Source organism: Callorhinchus milii, unplaced genomic scaffold, assembly GCF_018977255.1.
Source record: "Callorhinchus milii isolate IMCB2004 unplaced genomic scaffold, IMCB_Cmil_1.0 Scaffold15, whole genome shotgun sequence".
NCBI lineage: Eukaryota > Metazoa > Chordata > Chondrichthyes > Chimaeriformes > Callorhinchidae > Callorhinchus > Callorhinchus milii.
In genome coordinates this window covers 12,516,391-12,540,450 of record NW_024704756.1, presented here as the reverse complement: position 1 = coordinate 12,540,450, position 24,060 = coordinate 12,516,391, and the positions used below count along the sequence as shown (strand labels likewise).

At 40.0% G+C, this 24,060-nt stretch overlaps 1 protein-coding gene across 2 annotated transcripts in view; it reads right to left on the bottom strand.

Moving 5' to 3' along the window:
* Positions 1-23,815, bottom strand: part of zgc:66433 (DUF4592 domain-containing protein) — a 45,258-nt gene extending 21,443 nt beyond the window's left edge. Inside the window, exon 1 of one of the 2 annotated variants that reach the window (XM_007892920.2) lies at positions 23,678-23,815. Coding sequence is in view for 1 of the 2 variants with exons in the window: in XM_007892914.2 (XP_007891105.2) it covers positions 14,028-14,065 (38 nt within the window). In the remaining variant the exon portion in view is untranslated. Of the gene's footprint in view, positions 1-14,027; positions 14,335-23,677 lie in introns of those variants that run through there. The other variant, XM_007892914.2, reaches the window with a different exon arrangement.
* Positions 23,816-24,060: the final 245 nt, after the last annotated feature.

Sequence of the window (24,060 nt, the reverse complement as noted above, 5' to 3'; positions counted from 1 at the left end):
AAAGTGCTGCCCCTTATCAACTGTATGTTATATAATATCTAGAAAATGCTTACTTGTAATGAGATCTTTTTTAATCTGATTCTTGTAAAACTATTGACAGAGCAGAAACAACTTGATTTTGATTTAAGAAACAATGTTATCAGTAGCCTGTGCCATGTTTTTGTAAAAGGAGATGGCTGTAATGAACAATGATGTATTTTCATTGTAATCCCAATTCCATCCAAGAGTATAGTTTACATGCAAACTTTATGTAGTGGACAATGCAAAATGGGCTCCACCAGCTTCCTTGCTTTTCCCAGGCCATGGGCGATAATTACTGGAGTTTCCAAGGGAGAGACTTGATATAATGTTTGTCTTGGCATACTTAAAAAAAAGGCGGAAATGCATGTGGTTTGGCACATGATGTAATATCTGCAAGCACAGTGGTGTTTTTTCATTACTTTCCACAAAAATGTAACTATTTTCTACTTGTCAAGTGAAGCACTGTAGAAATCCCATTGGAACTTGGGAGGGTCATTGAAACAGAACAGAGAGCGTGTGAGGTTGGCTACTTGCAGCCATGCCCTTCGTCTGCCGTTGTCTTTTTCTCACCACCCCACAGGGTAAAACACACGGTGCCGATTCAACAAGAGGAAGCAGAAACTCTAATCCCACCTGAGCTGCATTCCATTGTGCTTTTACAGTGGAAATGTACAAATGGAGCGGGCAGGATATTATTCAGTTTGTGTCTTATTAATTTGGAATAACTGTTAACTTTTAGTTTGAACCCAGCAGCTTGGATTTTTTTGAAAGTCAATAGGAAAATTGAATCCATTACACGATATGCATCAGTTGTGCGATTTCTTATTCAGCATATCTCTAAATTGGATCATGAATTGTTTAATACAATCCCGATGGATCATAAAATACACTATCTGTAGACTGAAAATTGACTAAGGAAGTAATCACTTTTTACAAACTAAATCCGAGAACAATCTTGATTTATTTTATTGGAGAACTTGATGAATTATTTCCTTCTCTTTCTCTCCTTCCCCACCCCTGCCCCCTGCCCAGCCAAAGCAGGCTGTTCAAAGTTGAGGTGCTACAAAAAGGAAAATGGGGAAAATCAATTCGGAGGAAAATACTAAATAAATTAAGCTTGGCAAATTACCAAGACCAAAGAAAACAAATAAAGGAAAAAAATGTTTCAATCTATTGCCACACTTGATAAAAGTAAGAGTAAAGCATACATTTAAATGCTGTCTCAAACCTTGAAAGCCTCACCTTGCGACATCTGTTTGGATCACAATTTGCGTAAATGTAATATTTAATTAGCTGAATTAGTTTGGAATTTGTTACAATGGAAAGTGAACATTTATCAATATCTTGCCATTACATTGCAGTTCGTGCATCAGCAACATAGCTCATGCACAGCTTGTAAAACTGATAATATCAGGTCACACACCTGATATTTTACTGGAGCACTCTTTTCTATAGCACATGTTGATTTCTGTGAGTTCTAATGCTGGCAACGGTAAGTTCAATTTGTTGTATTTAATGAGTGTTTCAATTCTCTTGTTTCTCTTCCATTTATTTGTCCAAGTAATTCCTTCCATCCATGGCAGTGGATTGAACCTGATCTGTACGTATTATGTTGCACATGCCTTTATCAGCCGAGCCATCAGAAGAGCCAAAGTTAAATTATTATTGTCTTTTGGTGTTGATTTTCTGTGGACACACTTCCCACTACTGCAGTTAACTATGTGCCATTCTGCTGAATACTAGCCATACATAAGTAAACAACAATAACAACAAAATGACATTTGTATAGCGTCTTTCACGTTGGGAGGACGTCCCAAGGCACTGGACAGAGTTCCGGACCCGAGCTGAGGGTCGGGGTGGGGGAGGGGGGAAGCAGGGAGCTCGAAAGCACGGTCAAAGAAGAGTGTCTTGAGGTGGGTCTTGAACGTGGCGAGGGAGGGGGCGAGACGGAGGGACTGCAGGATGGAGTTCCAGAGAGTGGGTGCAGGAGAGGACACGAGCTGCAGAGTTTTGGATGATCTGCAGCCTGTGGAGGGAGGAGTTGGGGAGACCGAGAAGCAAGGAGTTTGCATAGTCAAGCCTCAATGGAATGAAAGCGTGTATGAGGGTTTCGGCGGCCTGCGGTGTGAGACAGTGGCGGAGCCGGGCGATGTTGCGGAGGTGGGGGAAGACAGAGCGGGTCATGGAGCAGATGTGGGGTAAAAAGGACAGTTGAGAGTCAAACAAGACCCCAAGGTTCCAGACTGGCTTAGCAAGGTGGAGCGTGCAACCGTGGATGGTGATGCTGTCAATCAGGAGAGCCTCGGTCTTGTTGACGTTTCAAAACACTTTCAAAGAGGGAAAGTGTTTCAGCTAAAACCTGGAGGAGAGTATCCCAGTACAACACCCAGCATCAATGTAAACAAGTTTTTATAGTAGAAGCATTAATGGGAACAGACCCATGGAGGGAAAAATATTTCCTTTCGCTAACTGTCTTTGGCAGGAACATATCCTGGAAATACCAAGAACTGGAATCATTAAGCTATCAATAACAGCAGCTCTGCTGTAAAGTGATAAGAGGTTGTAAAATTGGCTCGTCAAACCACTGTGTGGCAATAATGAATTCCATATATTGTCCTGATAATAACTATGCTTGTGCACAAACTGTATGTGATTACAAGAAGCTAAATGAGCTTCCAGCACAAAAAGTAAGGTTCTAACTGCCTACTATTCTCATTTAAAATATGCTGTTCCATCAATCCAAGAATGGTTTGCTGCGAACTTAGCTGAGAATTATGGTGCCTATTGCATTGTTTCTTAAGGAACTCATGAGTAATGAATAGTTGCCTGATACAGTTTTCTGTTTAAATTGACAATCCCATTCACAAGTGCTCAGTTAATTGATTAATGCTGGTTGGTAGATGATCAGAAGCCAAAATGTATTTATTTGTTAATTTAAAGTAACTTGGTAAAACACAAGTTGTGAAAAATGCAACATTGTTTGTGTCAAGTTAGTCCTGACAAATGAAGACCCACCTGTTTTAAATAGATGTTCACATTGGTGGAGTACTTACTGTCATGATTCAATTTAGTGATATAAAACCAAACTGTATGAACTGTATGAAAAGCACTTTCTCAATCTTAAACTTGCAGAAGCCTGATTTTCACCTCTGTGCGAGCTCAGTGTAGTCTATTATATGCACGATATTTAAAATCTGTACTTTAAGCTTAGAAAAATACGGTTAGAAAAAGTCTTGCAATGAAGCAGTGCTATCTAGGTTTTGTTGCATGATTTTTTAAAATCACCATAAGCACTGTGTGAACTCGTGTTTAAGAATTATTAGACAATGTAATGGTATCACGGCTTTTTGGTCACCCAATAGTATGAAGAATAAATGGTCATTCTTGTTTTTTTGCTTCACTCTCTGTTGTTTTCATGGTCCCCCACTCCTGCAGGGTGAGAGTACGTTTATTATTGCTATCCAGATTGCTACACATTACCATCTGGTTCAGCAACAGCACTCTAAGCTATACATTATTCAGGCTGGCACTAGCTGTTTGTTTTCAGATGCTGCCCTTCATTGCTCACTTTTCCTGCCAAAGTATTCTTTGTGACACATCAGAGCTCCTTCCATATATATATATATATATATATATATGCACATCTTAATAATAATAATCCTCGCATTTGATATAGCGCCGTATCACGACTTGAGACGTCTCAAAACGCTTCACAGCATACAGTGTAAAGTGTATATTTTGTGAGTGAAACGTGGCAGCCAATTGAACACAGCAGGGTCCCACAAACAATTGTGGATTGAAGTGACCAATTTATTATTATTATTATTGATTATCTGCTGCCTCATCTTCAGCTTTCCTTACTCAAATAAATATTGATCACTTCTTTCTGTTTCTTCCTTCTTAACTCTAGATCTCAGACTCTGTCTGCTTCTTTGAGTGGAATGAAACTTTGGCCTTCCATTTGCAATGCTTTGCAATGGGATTCTTTGATAATAAATCCCAAGTGGACACTTTTCCAGTAACCTGAAGTTTGTCATGAAGTATGAAACTGTGCTCCGAAGAGGAAATCTCATTAAAATGAGGTCCCCACATGCTTACTTCCCAGTTTGAGATTTTTATATTTTGGATATTATATTTCATATTTGGGATTTCTGTAAAAGAAATTGCACACTAGGACTCTATTTATCACTAAAATTATCAATCACAGGGCTCCAGATTTCAACTCTGAACCTGAAATATTTTCAACTGAAATATTTTTGGGTTTTAGAGATTAAAAATCTTTATGGCAGCCTCCTGAGAATATAAACGCCCTTAATATATTTTTAATTTCCACAGTAGCACCGACCAACCACGACTTCTGGTCTTATTTATTAGTCTTTTAATTCTCGGTGATATACTACACAATCACCATTTCCCTTTTATCTAGGAACAAAGATAAAATCTGCTCCCATGCATTATCAGAAGACTGTGTCAGGATCATTGCCAAACTCACTTTGCCCCAGGTCAGAAACATCCTTTCTTCTCCAAAACTCTTGAGTGCAGCTAATAGCTCAGCTTCCCCTGTAGAGAAGAACTGGTGCCATATCCAGCACACCACACTGTAAACTTTCTTCCAGTTTCTAAATGCCTCCCACAAGTATCAGGAGATAAGGGCCTGCAGGACGTCTAATCTGTGAACTGTGTTCAAAGCGTTGCTGGAAATACAGTGAATGAAAAAAGAAAGGTGAAACAGAGCAAGTGGCAGAAATGGGAGCAATCAGGATTCCCTTTATACAGCTAGGGTGATCTGTCTATGTCAGTGCCAGTATAGGGGTTCAGAAACTATTTTGCACAGTGTGGGGGGATATTGGTACTGAGTTTTAAGGTGCGAATATATAAACGTTCACAGATCACACAAACAGTAAGAACATGCTTGCCAATGCACAGACTCAGATGTTCTTTGCTATTAGTTTTAGATGTTATCAAGACTTTCTGTTCACATTGGGAATCTGCAGTATTCTTAATGAGGTTTGAGTTCCTCTTTCAGCAAGCACAAGGCAAAATGCTTGCCGTAACAGAGGTTTATGCTAATAGGATTTCTAAAGTTTTAAACGTGTTTAGTTAATACCATACGCATGGTATGTACATGTTCACATATGGGTAGAGTTCTCTCCACTAAGTCACTGTGTGAATCAAATTACCACGCTTTGTATACAGAGCGCTGATGGAGTACAGCTGCTCTGCCCTTGGCTGAATTGTGAAATTCTTTTCCAAGGGAGAAGGAAATTCCTTTCACAGAAACCACCTCGAATCTGCAGTTCTGATAAACTCCAGCAACAAAAGAAAAACCTAACCACCACCATACTGAAATAATTGTTTCAAGTTTCAATCTTGACATTATAAAGCAATCGAAGCACTGCACTTACGTATTTATTATTATTATATTATTATTATTATTACTGCTTGAGATCATTTGAACTGCTCCAAAGTGAAAGGGATGGGTGAGTATTGGACTCAACAATAACTTGCATTTATATAGCGACCTTCACGAGGAGTAGCGACCTGGAGCACTAAAATCCGGGTAGGAGTCTACAGCCTAGACTCCTACCTATATCCTAGACTCCCTATCTAGGATGTAGTCTGACCTGACATGTCACTATAATCATTAACAGTTACATTCTCCCAAACGCAATAGTGTGTGGGTGTGGGGGATAAACTAAACTACGATTGTAAAATAAATGAGGACTCATCGAATAGGCAGTTTTGTGTAGAACACAAAGAGCCTGCCTTCAAAGCTAACTGGGATTTTAATGGGGTCTTTTATATTAAAAGTCATACATATCATATATCTTTGAAAATAATAGAAAGGAATTTCACTTCACACTTCTGTAGGCAGCACGTTTCACTCAGGGCCCTCCATTAGAATAAATAAAAGGTATAACATGCATATTGGGTTGCAAAAAGTCCTCGAATGGGAGAATTGCAGTGTAAATGAGAGTTGTGAGAGAGCCTCAGGGAATAAAGGAGCATCTTATGCCCCATGCATAATAGTGAGATCTCTCCTCTAACTTGAAATTATTTCAGAGCAGGTGCAAGGCAACTTTAACTCCCATGGCTTTGTTCCTGTCATTCCTACCACTTTTGCTACTGTTTTCCATTCTGGGTTCGTTTCAAACCCCACAGTCCCCCAAAAAGTGGAAAATAATAGGGAAAAGCACCAGGTCGCACCAAGGGCCAGTACAAGGACCTTTCATTTATGATGAATGTGTGAAAACAAGATGAATTATGCAGACATTTCCCTTCAGGCTATAAAGAAAAAAGAAACAGACTGAAACAACAACAGAGAAGGCAGGCAACCCGTGAAACTCAGTAATTAGCCATTGCATTTGGCAATATTCCATGGTTATGTCCAGGAGAGTTCCCCTAGGAGCTGACAACAGGAACTGTGAAATCACTATCTTGAATCCATATCCTGCTTTAAGAAAAGAAAAATAATTCTTGAATTTGATATAGCCCCTTATCACATCTTCAAGCTGTCTCAAAGCGCTTCACAGAATTCACTGTAAAGTGAATTGACTGTGTATTTTGTGGGCGAAACCGATAAATGTTCTACTTAATTTTAACTTAGAAGACCGTGTCACAATCCAAGATTTATTCGAAAATGAAATATTCATGGCCTCGCACACATGTGCTTTGTGCGTTATAAGATTCATTTAACTTTATTTTCTCACCTTTTTTATAAACACCAACTTCTGAATAATTTGAAAAGCAAACCGAGGACTTACACTTCGGCCGCTGTTTACTCGATATCCATATAATGTGGATGCCTGTTGGTAAGCAAAGATCTATGGGACATTCATTTTCCAGCGTTATGTGGGACTCCAGTAAACGAATGGATGGGAACTGACAAGATTCATTGTATAGCTAGTTGGTCGGCTGGTTGACTGCCTACAAAAGCCTTGAGGTTCTGAACCATCCTTTCAATACTGTACCAAGCTATTTCTTGAACAAAAACAGTTGCATATCTAGCCATAACTTCCACAGTGACTTGTGTTTTGCAATTGTGCCTGTTGTTTCCTCATTTCATTTCAATCTATTCTCCCAAGAGTTCATCATTTAAGCTCTGTTCGAAGCATCAACTCTGTTGCCGTTCGTTTTGGTTTGCCGGTTACTGTGTAGTCATGTATTTGGCTTGTATGATTAGATTGGAAAAACACATAAAAGCCAAGCAGAGCTGAATTTAATGCAGGACTAGAAAATTCCACTCGTCAAGTAGCTGGGGGCAGAATATTTGCAGTTTAGGTGACCTTAGAAACAAAACAATTCACCAGCTTCCAAATAGCTGCAGTCTGTTTATCCTTTCATTTATAAAGCTTTTTTTTGTATCTTTTTAACCCCTGTGAATTGTAGCTCTTCTCCATCACATTGCCTTGCTCCTCCTTATCCCCATTTCATCATTTTGCTGCTTTGTTTTCCCTCCTGAACTGCGATTGACAATATCAATGTTCAACATTAATGTCCGTCCTTCAGATGAGACGGTAAACCGAATTTCCATCATCGTGTTCAGGTGGATGTTGAATATCCCATGACACTGTTTGAAAAGAGAAGGGAGTTTCTCCCAATGTCCTGGCCAATAATCCCCCCAGATAAAAAAATTGGTCACTCGCTCCATGGCTGTGTGTGGGACCCTGCTGTGCGAAATTCGCTGTTGCATTTCGCCCACAAAATACACAGTCAATCCACTTTACAGGACATCCTGTGAAGCGCTTTGAGACGTCTCAATGACGTGATGAGGTGCTATATCAAATGCAAGGATTTTGAATGTTAAGAAGTTAAGTTGATTGAGTTTAAGAAATCATTTTGCTCCCAAGGCTACAGAAGCCAAGTTGGACTACAGGAGCCCAAGCAGCCAGAGGATGGATGAGACAGGTACATCCCCATGGTTCCAGTGCAAAGTATTTAAGATCAGCCTTTAGTGAAGGCTGTGGGGAGGGAGGCTTTGTTACTCTGTAGGAAGTCCGCACAGCCAGAATAGGGGGTCCTCAGTCAGGATACCTAATATCCTTAAGGGCTTTGATACCTTGGAGGGCCTTGAGCCCAGAACGTTTAGAAACTCCTGCCTTAACAAACTTAGTACCCAAGTATCTGGTTTTCCAAACAGCTGGATGCAATGACGAGAGAAATAAATTTTGGACACATCAGTGATAAGTTAAAATGTAAAAATGAGATACTTTGCCCGCATCACTTTGAATATGTCTGCAAGAGATTAAAGAGGCCTTGTAAAGGAGCAGGGAAAACAGTGTATTGATATTTTTGCGACGCGGTTACATGCTTTCCTGAAATTTGCATCATAATGTCGTAATGTTTTACAAATAGGTTTTTCCCTGTTAAGTCAAGCTTCTGATGTTCCAGCCAGCAACCTCCCAGATAACATTGATCACCGGCTTCACATCCGTCTTTGGGACATTAGCTATGGTTTTTCTCTACAAATACTAGTTACTATACTCTGGAAAAAAACTTTGTGAAGCGCTTTGAGACATTTTAACATGAACAGGTCAAACCTACCAAATGCAATGCAACAATTGATTATTTATTTAAAATACATCAGTGCAGCTTCATCGCAGAAAATCCAATGGACTCAAAATCGAATCCCTCAAACTAACCTCTCTGCTATAAGACAAGGAGGCAACGCACAGTGCCTTGGTTCCAAGATAATAAAATAATGCCAAGATCATCAGATATGATCTATTGTATCCAAGTGATGGTACACTTGATCTTAGCCAAAAGGCTGAGGGTCGGATAGGTAATAAATTGTAAGGTTTATGTACATAAACTGTTCTGATTGAAATTCCGATTGAGATTAATGAGTGGACTCCTGTTCTGGAGTGAACAAGTATCCAGTGGTTGTGAAAAACGTGTTGAAATTTATACAGAATGTATAAGTTGGATGCAATGGACAACATTCGTGGTGAATGTGCCTATGTCTGACTTTGTGAACAGGGGCCTTTGGTGCTCACATGTGCTGATCCTAGTCAGGTCAGCGCCCGGGGACGTTTTTCCGACTTGAAGGGCGCTATGCAAGTGTAATTTGTTGTTGTTGTTGTCCTTTATGTACATTCTACGTCGCCTAGATTCATTTTAAGCACATATTTGCATGGAGCAGATGCAATGGTGAATCATATTCAAACATCAAAATACTTAATGAGTTCCATTCAGGTGAATTTCTTATTAGCTGTGTGGGAGCCTTGAGAGGCATAGACTGATACTTCCCATTTCCTCCCTGTTGGAATTGTCTCATTAATAACCAAACAACAACAACAACAACAACAAGATTCCATTTATAAAGCGCCTTTCACGTCAGGAGGACGTCCCAAGGCGCTGCACAGTTGGGTCATGACCCGAGCAGGGGGGAAATGGTCAGGGAGGGAGGGAAGGGAGGGAGCGAGGAGGGGGAAATGGTCAGGGTAAGGGGAGGGAAGGGAGGGAGCGAGGAGGGGGAAGAGAGTCGAGAGGGGAGCTGAAGGCTCGGTCAAAGAGAAAGGTTTTGAGACCGGCCTTGAAGGAGGAAAGGGAGGAAGCAAGGCGAAGGCACTGGGGGATGGAGTTCCAGAGCCTCGGGGCTGAGAGGCTGAAGGCCCGACCACCGATGGTAGGGCGGTTGGGGCGGGGGACGTGGAGCAGACCGGAGCCAGAGGAACAGAGGGTACGGGCAGGTAGGTAGGGGGATAGTAGGTCGGAGAGGTAGGAGGGAGCAAGGCTGTGAATGGCCTTGTAGGTGAGGATGAGGATCTTGAAATCAATCCTCTGGGGGATGGGGAGCCAGTGGAGGCGAGCGAGGGTGGGAGTGATGTGGTCCCGAAGCCTGGTGCGGGACAGTACACGAGCTGCAGAGTTCTGAATGACCTGCAGCTTGTGGAGGGAGGTACCGGGAAGGCCGGCGAGGAGAGAGTTCCCATAGTCCAGTCTTGAGGTGACAAAGGCGTGAACTAGGGTTTCAGCAGCGTGAGGGGTGAGGTAATGCCGTAGTCTGGCGATGTTCCGGAGGTGATGGAAGGCGGTGCCAGTTGTGGTGCGGATGTGAGGGAGAAAGGACAGCTCAGGGTCGAACAAAACGCCGAGGTTCCTGACTGGCTTTGAGAGGTGGAGAGTGCAGCCTTGGATGCTGATGGTGTCAGCGCCTGAGGTGCGGAGGCGCTGACGTGAGCCAATCAGGAGGGCCTCGGTTTTTCGCACGTTGAGCTGAAGAAAGTTGTCTCTCGTCCAGGACTCGATGTCGGACAGGCAGGCTGTCAGGACATCGGTGGTCGTGGAGTTGAGAGTAGAGGAGGAAAGGTAGAGTTTCGAGAGGGGAGCTGAAGGCTCGGTCAAAGAGAAAGGTTTTGAGACCGGCCTTGAAGGAGGAAAGGGAGGAAGCAAGGCGAAGGCACTGGGGGATGGTACTCAAACAGTACTACCTCAACAACAACAACAACAAAATTACATTTATAGTGCGCCTTTCATGTCGAGAGGACGTCCCAAGGCATTGGATGTCCCAAGACTACCTCCCACTAGTCCCCCTACGTTGAGTTTTCTTCTAGAAATTATTCCAGCTGCACATGGGAGAGCAGCTACAAACACCCATGCAGTAATAGCCAATCTGCTGCTTTCTAAACTATATAGCCACTTAAATACTCAAGGCATTCCTATGCTTTGCTTAATTAAGGAAAGTTAGGGCGACCTTCATAATTTAATTTAAATCAACTCAAGATTAACAAGATAAAAGGTGTACAGGAATTTACATTTCCAATTCAAAATGCAATTCAAATATCTGTAAAGCAATGAATATAAATCATTTCTATATTAAATGGCATTAAATTCTACATTCCTCTCTGATGGACCCCCTTTAATAAAAAAGAGGACTACCTAATATGGTTTTGTAAATATTAGTACCTCATTTATATGCATTGAAAGGTTTTGAACTAATTTTTAATTTGAAATCCCATTTAAAGATTAAGTGGGAACTTAAAACACATTACCACTAAACTCTGCATTTTCATGAACAGATCTGTTCCATGCTAGCGTCAGTTATTCGTTAAATCCTAATTAATGTCAGCCTGGTAACTTGAGAGGCTCAGCGAAAAGGTCAGAAGCCACAGCTTCCCAACTATCCAGTCACTCAGGACTTGTGGTTCTTGGCTGGAGGACTAGTGGGAGGTAGTACTGTTTGGTTATTAATGAGGCAATTCCAACAGGGAGGAAATGGGAAGTGCCAAACTAATCCTGCTTAGATTTCATCTTGTAACTATCTCCTCCTCTCAATTTCAGGAGATCAACTGGTATCCACGGGTCTTTAATGGAACAAACTGAATTTTAGACAAGATTATTCAGTGGCCATAGGAAAGTGAATAGATTGTGCTTTCCAGCTCTTGTTGACTCTGATAGGGGGGGCATAGGGTATATGTGAGTGCATGGGAATGAGCAGCAGCCATTGAAACGACAGAATCAGCAAAACTATTTAGAAAATCTTTTCTTGCACAAATGCGACAAATAAATTCGATTGGGACCATTTTGCACAGTGTAAGAACAAGATACCTTGATTTAACGCTTGCTATGGGTTGCGCGCACGGTCATTCTGTCATTTAAATAACTTTCAAAATGACAGATAAGCGTAATTTCAATTAGTCTGCATGTAATAAAGGATGGAGATTAAAGATTGACTAGCTTGGTAGTTGTTATAATTGGAAGATGCATCATTATTAAACTGGCAGGGTCACAACCTGGGCCAATAGAAAAGTGTGGCAGCACTCCTCTATAAATCCGTTAAAACATGTAGTTTCTGGTCCCGAGCCTGTAAGCGTGTGTGTGTTTATGAGTGTCTCTGTGTGAATGTGTATGTGTGTCTCTCTCTCTCTCTTCTGTCTCTGTCTCGGTGTGCGCGTGTATGCGATTGCTTTTCCGGGGGTAATAATTCCTTCAATCCATGACTGTTTGTGGGTCACTGCTGTGCACAATTGGCTGCCGCGTTTTGCCCACAAAATATGGAGTCAATGCATTTTACACAGTTCTGTGAAACGCTTTGAGACGTCTCAAAGACGTGATAAGGCGTCGTATCAAATGCAAGGATTATTATTATGTCTCTGTGCCCGAGTGTGTGTATGTGTCTCTCTCTCTCTGTGTCTGTGTGCATGGTGCTGGGCTCTTGAGAGGCAGGGGGTGGTGAGCTCCTCTAGTCTCGCAGCCAGGACACTGGTCCTGAGTGTCTGATTTTTAGCCGATCTCCAAGCCCCTTCGGGCCCGCCTTGGTGTTCCCCCCACCCCCCACCACCAAATGGGTCACATAGTTTTTGCTGAAGAAGAAATTAATAAAAATGTTTTGTAACAATGTGTTATTTATTTCCTCATGTTTAGCTTTTATCAATGAAGTGAAAAACTAGGTTGGCAGTAAAATATACTTCAATAGCACCAATCAACTCCACCAATTTTCTGCAAAGCGCAAATTTCCCCGCACTTTGGGGCAAATATTTCCGCACCTTTCTATTGGCCCAGATCATAACTAATCTCAACCTTAACACCAGCCTCTACTGAGTTCCATTCAACAATCATCAAAATTGCAGTCGGTATGTGGAAAAGTACAAGAACATGAATATAGTTCAGGAATCTGTTTGGAGGGGAAAAAACACAATTCCCACATTTCGCACCTTCTTTCATGAAAGATGGCTCTTTACTAATTTTGGTGCCTGTACGAGTTCTTTGCTCCTCTGTGGGCTAATGTTTAACAATGCAGAAAAGCAAGGAAACTCACAACCGATCTTTCAACTGAAAGAGTGATCACGAGTTTCATCTGTGACCTATTGATATTGTCAATCGAGTGTCGTCTAAGCACTTTCCTCTCTTCTCCCACATCCTCACCCCTCCACTCTCACCCCAATCATTATGCACTTTGGACATTTGATCCATTTTGCCAGCAGCTAAACTATTGACTTACACCACAGTCTGTGTGCCAGTAATTTAAAAGCCAATTCCTTCTTTTGTGTACAAAGCCTGTGTTGAATCACAGTGATCACAATTCTGTTCAAATTGCAAAACAATCATTTCCTCTCCATTTGCCTGAAATATAATCCAACTTTAATTTCTGCTGTAGATACATTATTGCGAACAATATTTATTTTTCACAATAACTGAAGGGTGAAATCGAGGTAAAACCTTAAATCTTCCAAGCTCCAAACGTCATGGTATGGTTTTCTAAACAAAATAATTATTTTCGTTTTTGTTTCTTTGTTGTCTGTCTCAATAATGTTAGATCCCAGCTGCCCTTTTCATCTCTGCACTCAGAAACCTTATTTGATATAGACTTGAATTTTAAAAGAATCCTGCCTTTGCTATTCTCGTTCAAATTAAACAAATTACTTGGATGCATTAATTGAAATGTAATGACTGCCAACTGTTTACAATATAGAAGCACGTCGTCACGCTGATAACAAAATATCTTTTACTCACACAGAATGCGAAACCCATATGTGACTGATGATAAGAATAACCATTCAGACAGAAAGCTGAGCGAACCCATGCTTCAGCCTGTCTGCTTTCCAGCTGCAGGTTTAAACCTTTTTTCCCATGGAACTAATGTTCCTCAAGTCTGTCATGTAATAATAAAATCAATATTCATCAAGAATGTTCATTCAGCCTTTGAATTCTAACAGGAGGCACTTTAGAAGTCTCTGCTGCCCAAGGAGATTTTCCACGTAATAAAACTTATTTTCCTCTCAATTATTTCGCCCACAAAATGCACAGTCAATTCACTTTACAGTATATTCTGTGAAGCGCTTTGAGACGTCTCGAAGGCGTGATAAGGTGCTATGTCCAATGCAAGGATTATTATTATTTCTTGTTGTTATTTTTGTTTTTGCAAACTACCGTACAAATTACATGCAGCCAAACAGAATGAGTTATGAAAGAATGGAGCAGCAATATCAGTTTGGATTATCCGTAACAAGAGAGGAAATCAACATAGTTTTTTTTTAAAAAACAAAAAAAGACTCTTCCCTTACCCTGAAGTGCCTCGAAGGCAGCTATAAAACCCCGCCATCCTCTGTCACAGAGGGTTCAATCTCCACTTCATTCTCTCCAACTCCCCGAATGTCAAACACAAAAGAACCGATCAGTGGCCTCCTGTTTAGCAAGTGCCCACACACATACACACGGACCCCAGCATGCCCTTGTAATTATTGGCCAGCTCAAGGCACTGCTCACTTTCAAGAGTGACATGAGGTAATGAGTGAAAGGTCCAGCTCTAATGCTTAACTGTATCCAACGGCTGCACTCATTCCACAAATGCAAATACAATACCACTCCCACCCACCCAACTCTCCTCCCCACATCCACAGAATTGAAGGCCCCAACATGCTGTTTGACATTGTATTTATCTCCACGGTCAGTGAGTTCCTCGGTCACTAATTAGATAAATTGCCCTCAGGAAATACTGTGTTTTGGCAGACATTAACTCAGAGAAATATGTAAAGTCAATCCAACTGTCAACACAGACCCAGTCACCAGATTTAAACATCATCCACTAGTTTCACTCCAAGATTTTTTTTTGAAAAAGAATGTACGCGCACATTTGCGTTTTACACCACGCTCATTTATAACCTGCCACTGACCTGTATTTTTTTGGGAAATGTTTGCTTAAAGCAAGAGGTTAAAGTCCAAAACTTATTTTGATTTTTCTCCTAAATCGTGGAACTTGGGCAGGAAATTACACTTGTAGTCCTTAACAATAACCAATCCCCTTATAGCTCCTTCACGTAGGATACATATCTTGTAAAAAACTTAACTGTTTGGGGAGCACCAATCAGTAAAAAAAAGTAGGCAGAATTAAGGATGATTACTAAAAATGCCATTAAATAGAGTTATTAAATTAATTTAACACTAGAATCAGTAATCACATTGATCGGGGCATTTTCAAATACCTAATTTTTGGAGTTCTGGTCATATGTACTACGTGGATGTGCACAGCGCCATTAATTATTTGCTTTCTTTTAAGGTTGTATTTAAGAGTGAATTACTTGACCTCAATCTAATGACTGTGTCTTTAAAAGTAAAAGTAATGCTTCCTTGAAGATTTTTGGATACCCATCGGATTGCCCAAGAACTTTTCAGGTACCATTTGGGATTGAAGCCACGTCAATTTGGATGCTTGCGTTTATACAAGGTGGGGGTTTGGTGGGGGGGAAAGAGTCAAAGAATTGCTGGTACCACCACCCCAGATGGATCTTCAGAATAATTTGTATCCAAATTCCACTGCTCAACCCTGAATTACACAACTCGTTTCATCTCAAAGAATGCAGCAAAAATATTGCACTGAGTGTACACAAGAAAGAGGGTTTGCTTTGCATACATAATCTACAGAGCACCAAATTGACAGAGCTTTATCTTTATCTGAATCAATTGCTGTTGCAGATTTGTCATAGATGTTCACATTTTCCTCACTTCAGAATGAAGTCATGGTCTGTCCTTAATTAGTAAGAGGGGAGTCTTACTCGTTTATCATAGGGTTAGTAAAGACACTGAACCACAAATACTGTTAACCATTAGTTCCTGCAGTTATGATCCTTTGACTGAATGTGCCTGTGTGTGTAGTTATTGTGTAAAACTGTGACAATGTCTGAACATCCATTTCTTGACATTTACTAGTTTTCCCAAGACCTTTGGTGTCCTGCTTCCCATGGTGAATGGGCAGATGAATCAAACGTAATAAAATAATATGCTGCAAGTTAAAAGGAAGCAGATCTGAGAAGAGATCGAGTGAATGCAGCATGGTCTGGGCTGACGTACTGCATCCAAATCCAAAATTTTGTTTTGCTAAAATGCCTAAGTCTTGCTTTTGTGGGCGGAATGGAATGTTGGTTCATTTCTCACTTCCTAGGTACATATTCTGCTATTTCCTGAAAAAAGTAAAAACTGCTGGGGGCAGCCAGAATGTTTGAGATCAAATAACCAGAGCCCATATGTTGAAAAGTGATTGAAATCAATCAGCAGGAGAGACTTAACATGTTCACAGCTGTGTTGTAGTTTGCAAAGTTTCCAGCTTGTGGGTAAGAATCCTGTCCCATTGCGAGCATCAATTTTAACTGATTAAAGGCATATTCATTTTGGTATGTCTGGCAGACTTGTTATTAATCCACAGTTGGTGTTATATGTAGGCAGTATCTTGATGAAATGTGATTGCAGAATAATGAGTGTTTATTTCATGACAGACATTAATTACACTTTCACCTACAAAATACAGTCAGCATACAGTAAATCCTGTGACAGGCTTTGTAACATCCAGACATGAAAGGTGTTTTATAAGATGAAATAATTATTTGTTATCCAATAAATCACGATTGAATAAGATCTCACAGAGGCAGATGAGTAGTCAAATGGTCTATTGGAATTATACTCCATTTTCAAATCATTATATATTTTCTACTATTGACAATTCTCTTATAACTTAGGGAGCAATATTGAGTCTTAACAGATATCCCTATTATGGTCTTGCCATTCCAAAGCATTTTCAGGAGATTCACTCCACTGCCCGTGGAAATAGGACTCAATATTATGACTGAATTGATCCCAGGCTCTATAAATTAATAATAACTACAGCAACAATGTGCATTAATATAATATTAATTTACCTTTTCCTAACTTTCCTGATAAAATGATTAACGATGTACTTTGTGTCATACGTTGAGGAGAGATAATTTGTTTTGTGACACAGCTTTCGGATCCCATTTTAGTAACTTTTATTACAGTGAAAAACGTCTCTCACCAGAACAAAATGTCTCTACTGGAACAGTTCCATTGTATCACACCTGAGAGTTATTGCAATGACTCCTTATTTGAAAAAGGTGGCAAAAAAAAGGGAATAAAAAACTTCATGTTAAGCTGTAATTTCATATGTAAATCTATATAAATAGGAGTTGATTGGAAGCCTTTGTTCACTGTGTGCCAGGAGGATTGGAAACGGATTTTCAGCTTTTGCAAAATATTCCAATTTACTGGCAACCAAACCAAATCCCCAAACTAAAAAAACAGAATGTTTAGGTATAATTATTACCACAGCTGTGATTTCAGCATTTGCACGGGAAACTCTTATTTAATAACAGAACTGTGCTCTTTTCACTTGTGGATACTACGAATGATGTATATTAGAATGCAATGGGATATCAGGGATATAAGTTGCATTTCACATTCATCTTTGAAATCTTTAATGTTGCAATAATGTGAAAAGAAGCCCAACAATTAATAGGTTTTTCACTGAGTTAATCACTGAGCCCCAGAGTCTTCTTCATAAGAGAATAAAGGTAACCTTTGCCCTGATCTTTCACCTCAACACCATAGAAAGATATCCGTCTCTCAGTGCCATAGTTTTAATTTGCAACTGGTCTCACCTTAAACTCTTTTCTGTTAAATATCTCCACTCCCACTGGGTTTAGAGGAATTATAATATATATTTTCTTGTCTGCACCATTGTACACAGTTTATTTTGTCTCAGAGACCTTGTACGCAAGGCTACAAGTGCTGCTAGCAGTTTACCAAGCTTTGTTATTTTTCCCGTTTTATTGAACTTGTCAAAATGGTTAGCTATTGGGACTGATAATTTATGAGTAGTAATTATTTGTTGCTTGACATTCACACGGGTAATAGTCCCCAATATAAAGTGGCCTGGCCTGCATTTCTGAACACAACACATGGAGAATAGCATGAATCAGAGGTCTCGTGAGATACACAGAAAGGGCTTTACTTTTCATGCCTGGGATCAGAGCTGCCCTCTTCAGCTGATAGAATGCCTGCCCTATAGCATTTTGTAGTTGTTACACATTGAACAATATGATTTTGTATTTGTCTATTATGGTAATGAAAAGAGTCAATTCATTGACTTTCCAATGGACTCCACATATGCCAACTGTAACAACAGATTATTGGTTTTTTTTTGGTAAACCGAGTGTCTGACACATGTGGAAACCCATCACCATGCTTAAGGGTATCCAAACCAAACTGAGATTTCCACGCATCCCAACTACGCATTGAAATCACAGAGATAGATTGTTGGAATGGAACGCACACTTTCTCCCTGAAGGGATACATCTTTATGACTGTTCCTTGTTTTTGAAATCAAGCTGGTGGGACCTTTGTTCTGCATATAGAGTATATTAATCTAACTTTCTCCTCTTGTTAATTTGATACCTTTCCTTTGGGTTATTAGACTGTTGTTCTGCTGCTTGGCAATGATCCTGTTATGTAATGACATCTTCAGAGAGATTGCCGACGTCATCGGCTTAGAAAATATTGCACTATTTAGTCAAGACTATTAAGCCATAAACAGCAATGTTTTGTTTGATGTGCTTGTTGTTGAGACACTAATGGTTACTGCCTGAGTTTTTCTTCAAGGTTATTGAAAATGCATAATTTATCCCTTGGTGGTTGAAGCAATTCAAAGTGATTAAAATCCAAGTGAATAATGGAGCCATCACAGAATTTCATGTTTAGCGGAAATCAATCTATGTGCCGCTAAGTGTTTCAAAAGTATATGTTTTGGAGTCCTGTAGCTCAGTGTTTAGAGTACTCGCCTCGCAAGCAATTCAATTCCCAGCAGGGTGGGAAGTTTCCTTACTCCACAAGCCTGAAAATAATCCCTCAAGAAAAAAAATAAAATTGGTCACTTCAATCCACCAACTGTTTGTGGGACACTGCTGTGCGCAATTGGCTGCTGCGTTTTGCCCACAAACATACAGTCAATTTACTTTACAATATATTCTATGAAGTGCTTTGAGACGTCCAGAAGACGTGAAAAGCGCTATATCAAATGCAAGGATTATTATCATTAGTATTATGCCACGATTTTTATCCTTCCATTACAATTGATGATCTAGTGGCTGAAGATAGCACACAATGGAAGATTAGGACCAAGAGATCCTTTGGTGGATGTCAAGTTAGGACAGGATTGGTCTTGCAATGAAACCCCTCTAATTCCACAATCCCCTGAGCAGGATACCACTTGCAAATGTAACTACTGAAAATGAATCCAGCACATAATTTGGTCACTTAATCCACAACTATTTGTGGGACCCTGCTGTGCGCAATTGGCTGCCGCGTTTCGCCCACAAAATCTACAGTCAATCCGCGTTAACAGTATATTCTGTGAAGCGTTTTGAGACGTCTCAAAGACGTGATAAGGCGCAATATCAAATGCAAGAACTATTATTATTATAACATTCTGTAACACTTTTTCCCCTAGAATGTTAAAATTATATCAAACGTCTTCTGAGTGTCTACAGGGGGAGTGACACAGTCCAGTATTTTTACTTACTGCAGCTGTGCTGCAGTTTCTGACAAACAAAAAAGCAAATGAATAAATAAATTTGCCCCTCTAGCTTCTTGTGTACTTTTCCATTTTATTTAGGTTTTTGTGTGTTATTGATGATCCATGGATGTGGTTCTATTTTTTATTGGCTCACCATATTGTCACTTTCCTACACCTGTGCCTTGAGACATACATAACTGTGAATGTAAGTGTTCTGTTCAGACACAGCTCAATTCAATTCTGTAGTGTGTAGGTCATTGGAATGGATGTTTTTCTATCCACAAATACATCAAAAGCTGTGTTTATCCTAAAGATATTATTGATCAAACCCCATAAAAAAGACACACAATGTTAGTCTACATATATATTTTTTGATCCATATTTTTTGATATTTACGCATACTTAGCAACAGGAGTAATGTCAATCAGTGTCCAATCGCAGTAAATGTATGTATTTTGAAATAAAATTTGAAAATCTGACTGAAATAAAATTTGAAAATCTGCAAAATATGATCATGAAAATGGAGCAGTTGGAGTGAGATGTGATAATGGAGCACTCATTAACCTTATTTCTAGAATATAAATCCAGATTCATCAACTAAATAAGATATTAGTTGATCAATTACAGTTTTAGTAACACAGCATAAATCCAAATGAAGAGATGGACCTCAAAACGCATTTATGCTATTAATGTTTACAGTAAGGCATCTAGTTCTATTCAATATGTCTCCAGAAAAATACAAGTGGTGCTTGAAATGATTAAAAGAATGGGAACAAAGACAATTCAGGAATTCAGATATCCGGGAAAGGCTTAGAGAGTTAAAAGACAGAAAGAACAAAAAACAAACGAGAAGGATTACAAGCGTATGAACTTATGAACTCAATGTGAAGCAATTCTTAATCCTACACTGTGAGACTCCACTCATAAATATCAAAGCAAGCCACTGTACAGGAACAGAGAATGACATGAGAGATGATGAACGAAGAACCTTTCCTACCCCAGATCTAAATAGAATAACTCAATTGTACCTCAGAACAAAGTAAGGAACTCGTGAATGCCACACGCTGACCGTCAACAGATGCCACGATCCTCAAATGTATTATACCAATATGTCAATTAATGCTATAAAATATAATTGTTTCATACTTATAGTGTTATGAATACAGTGTACTGCACTAACAACAGTGAACCTGTCAAACACAATCAGCTATCACGCTCCTGATTCAGAAGAATCTGGTCATGAATGTGAGNTTTTTTTGTCTTTTTGTGACAATTATTGGTAATGTCTCTTTGCAGATGTCACACGGTTTTCTCTTCAGCTACATGTTGAAATAATAATGATAATATTAACAATCCTTGCATTTGATATAGCGCTTTTCACGTCTTCTAGACATCTCAAAGCGATTCACAGAAAAAGAGAAGGAATAAACTTTCCAAACTAATACCCGCAATAATAAACTAATTGGCAATGTGTGCCTATGATCATGCTGAAATGAAATCACAAAGTATTCCATTAAATCTACAGCATCTACCTCTGCTAGATGACTTCAGATAAAGTGCTTCTTTAGCTGATTAATACTTAATAAACAGAATACATTATGAAAACACACAAGAAGTGATTTATATCCCATTTGTGCTATTGACTCACTTAGGAATTTGTTAGTCACGAGATCAGCCATTTGTGGCATAAGCTATATTTCCTTCACTGCCATGTGAAGGAATGTGCTATTGCCTTCCATATCATATTTTTAAGCGTTCTGAGACGCTAACCTGTATAGTGCGTGGAGGGCGCTATACAAGTGCAAGTTGTTGTTGTATCTGATTCAAATCCTTCATTTTTTGATGTACAGTAAATGACCAATATCATGTATAACATAAGCAAATAACATACACTCAGCAGTTGTGATCAATCAACTCAGCTAAAAATATATGAATTAAGGATTTTTTCAGCAGTACAGCTCCACTTTTGCCTTTGTTTAGCATCTGAGCATTATTATTGGCCATTATTAATCCCTAAAGGAATTGAACTACTCTTCCCACTTCTCTACATGTTCATTACTATGAAATTAAATATTAATGTTCATGCGCGTTTAGCCCAGATACTTTGGTCTCCAACAGATCTAAATTCAACAGTTTGCATTTTGAACTCGTAACCTCTTTTTTTCTGATATGGTTCATTAAAATGTGAGGTTGTTCTACGCAAGATTTATTTATGTCTTACTATTATACTCCATGCTATTTTTTGAGATTTACTGCTGACAGTAACAAAGCTACGTTTGTTGACAAAGGTCAAGTGGTTCATTTCCGGCTGTTGAGCTATTTGATTTACAATATTACATGCTGTGTTCTTTTGGACAGTATAATTTACTATCAGGGGTAAATTACCAGTTGAGAATGCAGAAAATAGCATTCAGTTCAATGGTAACTGCACATTGGTTGCCATGTAGTTACCATAAAAATAGCTTTAATGTCTGTAGACAGAACGACTCAGCCCCATGCTGTCCTACAAACTTCTAGAGGCAATTATGATTTAATTGGGAAACCCATGGCTCATTCAAATAACACACTGTGTATTCCTGTCGTGTGCAGCAATACTACCAGTTAAGTCATGAGTTTCTGATAACGTCACATTTCTTCCTCCAACTGTTCAGCAATTGTTGTCTTAGTTATCTCGAGAGCACAGCAACCCATCCAAGAGCATGGTTACGTGAGCAGTGATTCTTCTTTGAAATCTTGAACGGCGACTGTCTATAAGTTCTTTAATAATGGACCCTTCATGTCTAGTTTTAGCTCGGTCCTTTAAAGTTTAAAGTCCCATCTGCCTGTTCCAGTGGGCTTGGGCTTTCAAGATCCCATGACACTCTTGGAAAAGAGAAGGGAATTTCTCCCCCTTATGGTGGCCAATAATCCTCCAGATAAATTACTCATTCACCTCATGGCTGTTTGTGTGCCACAAAGAATCAACAAAGGTGCTGCATTACAAATACATTGGATTATTATCTCAACCCAATCCTGCCCCTTCATGCAAATTCTAAGGAAGAGTCACTGGATAGCAATGAGGAATCACAACGACAACAACAACAACAAGATTGCATTTATAGAGCGCCTTTCACGTCAGGAGGACGTCCCAAGGCGAATAAGAAACTCTGGTTGACTTTCCCCCAACCTCAGAACAAAAGGGCCAATTGTTGCACCCTCACCACGGCCCTGAGAACTAATTCATTCATTGCAGACCAGGGTTGGGAAAGGAAAGCGAAGGAGCTCACATTGGACTGTTTAGTTTAGAGCCATCTATCTTCTTGCTTGCTATAAGAAAACAGATGTCACAGGAAATTGCTGGAATTTTTTTTTGTTGCTTTCAACGGGAGGGGGGGCGCCTGGGGAATATAATTGTCGAGATGCAAGACGTATGAAGAACCGCTTTGTGATGGAATGTTTCCAAGGAATTATTGCAATCGAGAACCGTTGGGAAGCAAGAAGCCGTGTCTTCTTTTTTAATACTGATTTAATAATAAAAATAAATAAAAAAGAAAATATAATTTTCCCACCAGTGTTTCGCAACACTTCTAGTCCTCTGCCATCTCTTTCCCGTGAGTAATATGCGGCGATCAGAGGTGATCCAAGGATACCAAGGCAAAGGTCTGGTCCCATACATCTCCTCTCTCCCCCCCAACCCCCCCCCCCCCCTCCAGTGAACCAAGTTGTGTGGATGTACAGTAACCCATCACAGACAGTGAAATTGACACGTATTCACTGATCCACAGTCGAGTTGCATCAAATCATTCAGTCTACACTAAAGACCCTCTGTCTGTCTGTCTCTCTGTCTGTCTCTCTGTCTGTCTGTCTCTTGCAATCCCCAATTTTCTTCTCAAAAGGAGGAAGATGCCAATGTATTTACAATACATCATTGCAAACGTCAAAACGTTTCTCTCTCCCAACCCCCAACCCCCCCTCACCCAACCCCCACCCCAACCCCCCCCCAACCCCAACCCCCCCCCCCAACCCCCAAACCCCCCCACCCTCCAACCCTGTGCTTGAGATCCAACCCTCTGCATCGTTCAGCAAAGCAAAGCAGAACCCAACAGCCAGAATACCCTCAAAAAACCCGACACCTTTAATATAGCAACGACCGAACAAACACATCAGCCCTTCACCCCCACAAACACACACACACACACACAGAGAGAGAGAGAGAGAGAGAGAGATGCACAGTACCGTCTTCTCCCAAGTTTTCTTTGCTCCGCAGATATCTGCGAATATTATCATCAGTCTCTTGCATTTGGCACAACACAAAGCGGATCTCATGGGTTTAAACACCACCAAAAAAAAATGGCACAACAAGTCACTGATACTTACGGTGCTGATGTGATGCTGATCACAAGGCTTTAAATGTTGGAGGAAGAGATCTTTCTTTTTTTATTTGCACAGCCCTAACGTGTTAGTTTAGCAAATGTTTTTTTTCTCTCTCTCTCTCTCTCTGGTCTAACCCTTTCTCTGCAAATGTTTTTTTCTCTCTCTCTCTCTGGTCTAACCCTTTCTCTGCAAATGTTTCTCTCTCTCTCTCTGGTCTAACCCTTTCTCTGCAAATGTTTTTTTTTCTCTCTCTCTGGTCTAACCCTTTCTCTGCAAATGTTTTTCTCTCTCTCTCTCTCTCTGGTCTAACCCTTTCTCTGCAAATGTTTTTTCTCTCTCTCTCTCTCTCTGGTCTAACCCTTTCTCTGCAAATGTTTTTTTTCTCT